General features: G+C 31.6%; 1 protein-coding gene across 1 annotated transcript; it reads right to left on the reverse strand.

Annotated features, from left to right (window-relative positions):
• Nucleotides 1-1,464: 1,464 nt before the first annotated feature.
• LOC106303788 (AP-1 complex subunit sigma-1) lies at nucleotides 1,465-3,551 on the reverse strand. Its single transcript, XM_013740109.1, has 7 exons — nucleotides 3,442-3,551; nucleotides 2,554-2,640; nucleotides 2,354-2,445; nucleotides 2,155-2,263; nucleotides 2,027-2,062; nucleotides 1,842-1,928; nucleotides 1,465-1,769 (listed from the first exon to the last, which is right to left on the reverse strand). The coding sequence occupies exons 1-7, from the start codon at nucleotides 3,442-3,444 to the stop codon at nucleotides 1,698-1,700; spliced, it is 486 nt and encodes a 161-aa protein (XP_013595563.1). The 5' UTR covers nucleotides 3,445-3,551; the 3' UTR covers nucleotides 1,465-1,697.
• Between the last annotated feature and the right edge of the window lie 311 nt (nucleotides 3,552-3,862).

Raw genomic sequence — 3,862 nt, forward strand, 5'->3', positions numbered from 1 at the left:
TTTAATTTATTTTAATAAGTTAAAATTGAAAAAAAAAATGATAGGGGATACACTAATTTTTATCAAATCTTTATTATTCAAAATCATTAATTGTCATATATATTTTAGCCACATTAGGCAATTCTATAGTTTTTATTTATCGAAAGAATAAAAACATTAATAATTAATTTATGGCTAGTTTAATAAAAAGTTTATTATATATTTAGATAGACCAACGTATTTCTCTAGAGATTCTAAGAATCATTATGGTGATAATACATGGTTACCTCAAATGTTATAATGTTTATCTTTTAATAAATAGAGGATTAGTTTAGTACTATCACACTACTCATCAAACTTTGTGTCAAGCCAACCCTAAATATAAAATCTTATTCATTAAGATTAATATACAAATTGATATAAAATAATATATAAAACTGATATTACAATATATATAATATATGGAAAATTTATATATATTTATTTATATATATTAAGATCGAATTATATTATATAATCATAGTATAAATTAATAAAACAATAATGTCAATTATATATTGTTATCATCTACAATAGAAAAAACATTAACTCATCTCAAATTTTGATTTCAATATATATATATATATATATATATATCTATAAAAATTAAAAAAAAACAAAGAAAAACACATTTAAAATAACATGTTAAAATTAAGCAAACTATATAATACATTAAAATCAAAAATAAAATTGATAACACATCTCAAAATTTTATATCTATAAATAAATAATTCATAAACGGAACCAAGATTAATAAAAATAAATTTATTAAAAATAATGATGCGATTGAAAGCAAGTGTCAAAAGAATAATTTTAGGTTCAATAGCTTAAACATACAAATTATTAAAAAAATAGATCAAGAAAATAAAAAATTTGTCAAGAAAAATATATCATTTAAATTGGTTTAACATTCGAAGACAATATAAATAACAAACACATGTTTACAGATTAAAAACTTGGATCATTTATAAAGGTTATTACAGTAAAAATGAAAAACCCGTGCGAGTACACGAGTCAAAAATCTAGTTAATGTCAAGATTTTCTTCTCCAACACTATTTTGGAATTCAAGAAACATCCATCTTGAACGTTATATAAATAGGTGAACATTAACGAGGTTTTTTTTTGTTTTGTAAAATGCTTTTTTCTATAATGATGCTCTAAATCTAATCATGGAAATAGAGTTATCAAGAGTTCAAGAAGCGGAAGAAAATAGATCCCTGAGTAATAAATGAATCTTCTCCGACCTCATTTATGATATTTCCACAGAGGTTCTCTGAAATTCCTTGTCTTGGTTCTTATCTATTGATGAGCCAATGAAACCATAGGGAATCTGAAGAGAAACAAAACGCCACTCAAGTTTTGGTCTAAGTAAAAACTTGAAATGAACAGTAAAGATTCCTGATAAGATCTTGGAAACGTTTGGTCCGAAAGAATGCACCTAGATCTGGTAGTATTCTTATCAATCATGGTAGATCCCAAAGAATGTACTGTATGTGGTCATTACAAAGGAATCACTACTCATAAACCCACAAGGATCAATAAATGTTTCTTATCAAACAGATAAAACACATGACATGACATGGACAAAGAAAAGTGTGATTTAGAATAGAATTTCTCAGAAAATAAGCAAATAATTAAACCATTAACGATGCTTTTTTAACAACAAATCAGAAAGAAACTACTTGGTAGCCTGAGCAATGATGTTACTTATGGAACTAGCCTCCTCTTTCGCAGCCTCCACCAATTGATCCTTCAATTAAAGTAACACATCATAAGTACAACAACCCTTAAGGACTAGAGCATTAAGATTAAGAAACCAAACCTGAGCTGATATTATCCTCGCCACTGTTTTCTTGCTCGACTCTTGAAGCTCACCGGCGATCAACAGCTCATCCAATATATAATACGCCTAGATCGAAAATTGCCATTAATGAAAGTAAGAATATAGGGTGTAATAGAATCATTGCTTTTCACTTAGAATGCTCTCAGAGTTGTGTCTATGCATACCTTGTGGAAGTTAAAAATCAAATCGAGTTCACAAACCTGTAGATCATAGAATAAACAACTCTAAATCAATATCTAGTTGTTTTTTTGGTAAGCTGACAGAAAATCTTTTTGGATATGTGTCAACTCACACTGCCAAAGTAACGGTCAAGAATCTCGACATAGTGATGAATAATCTCCAGTACCTCTAACTCGTTATCCGCCTCATCAATGCACATGCAGAAATACAGGCTTGCATACCTGCACAAATACACAACAATCATCTTCACTACCCATGTTTTTTTTGAAGTATAAGTTCTGTAATCATCTTCAAATGTTTTCTTTGTTTACCTCTTGTAGACAACCTTGTATCCTCTCCATTCGATGAAATTGCAGAGCTTGGGGCCTCGGTTGAGGATGACACCGCTGAGTTCGCGTATGACCTGTCAACATCAAGTTTCCAGGTGTAAAAATCAAAGGGAAAGCAAAGCATAAGCAGCGATGAATGAAGCTGAAAGATTTGATACTGGTAAAACTTGAGGTGTATATACCTTAGACCTTTCCTTCTGTGTATAAGGCGAATACCACTTGGTGAGCCTCACTTTTCCTTGCCGACTAACTAGAAGCACGAAATGTATCTGGAAATACAAAACACCAACCCAAGATTCTTGAGCCAACAAAAAAAACAAAAACAAGTTGATACATAGAACTAGATAGAAAGTACAACTCCTAGGAAAACATGAACTCAACAAGGTAAATTCTTCGGCAGAAACAGAAGCCACGAACTGTACCTGGAAGTACATACAAACAAGACCCCTAAAAAATTCTTGAGCCAAACGTTTGAACTTGTCTTTTTCTAGGATCAGCTCACTAAAAGGCTTTTATTTGACAAGAATCCTATAACTTCAAGAACGCATTACCCTAGTTTTTTTTTGTCCATCCAATCAAAACCATTCTGAAATGGAAATTTATAGTGCGTAATTGGTGTTGCCCATCTCCTCCAAGCTCATCAGTTACAAAGCATGAGAAGATCCTAGATCAATATATCTAAAGCTACATGTTTGAAAAGAAAGCATTTTTTTTGCAATAGAAGATTAAAGCCCATTATAAGAGATATCAAGGTGAAACAGATCCGCGAGATTCTTTTGCCAAATTCAGAAGAACATAAAGCTAGAAGTAAGGCATAGAACCCAAGAAGCTTAATTACTTCCAACAACAGGCTCCATGAAAACAAACAATCAAGCAATCCGTAAGCAGATCCAATCAGATTAAATCGATTACCGATCAAATCGCAACCAGAAAGGAAGGAAGGATCAGAGATAAGGTATCTCAGATTCAAACAATAAAAAGCATCGTCGATAACAAAGGGCACAAGATCGAAAAGGCAGATCCAAAATCCAGACGCCTAAATACAGTAACGGGAAGTATTGAATTGTTACCATGTTTATCCTCGATTCCCAGAAGAGATCTCCCGACGCTGATGAATGATCGTCCCGTCTAACAATGAATGAATGAATGAATAAATCGTTCGTTCGCACATAATAATAACAGCAAGGACCTGAATGTCAGGGGTATTATAATAAATATGACATTGTTTAATACGGATCGGATCTACTTTCGGGTCGGATTCATCTCAACCGAATTAACATCGATTGAGAAACTAATAAATCAAAGAATGTTGTAAATGAAGTGTTGGGGAAATACATCTATTCTCATTACTGTCGACCAGAAGGTCCATATATATACAAGGTATTAGACCGTCATAAGGTCATGTTTATCCTAACAAGATAAGGATAAGGATAAACACTATGTTACAGATATACATGGAATATATACTAGATAAACACATAGTCTCTGGTT

Source organism: Brassica oleracea, chromosome C7 (assembly GCF_000695525.1).
Source record: "Brassica oleracea var. oleracea cultivar TO1000 chromosome C7, BOL, whole genome shotgun sequence".
NCBI lineage: Eukaryota > Viridiplantae > Streptophyta > Magnoliopsida > Brassicales > Brassicaceae > Brassica > Brassica oleracea.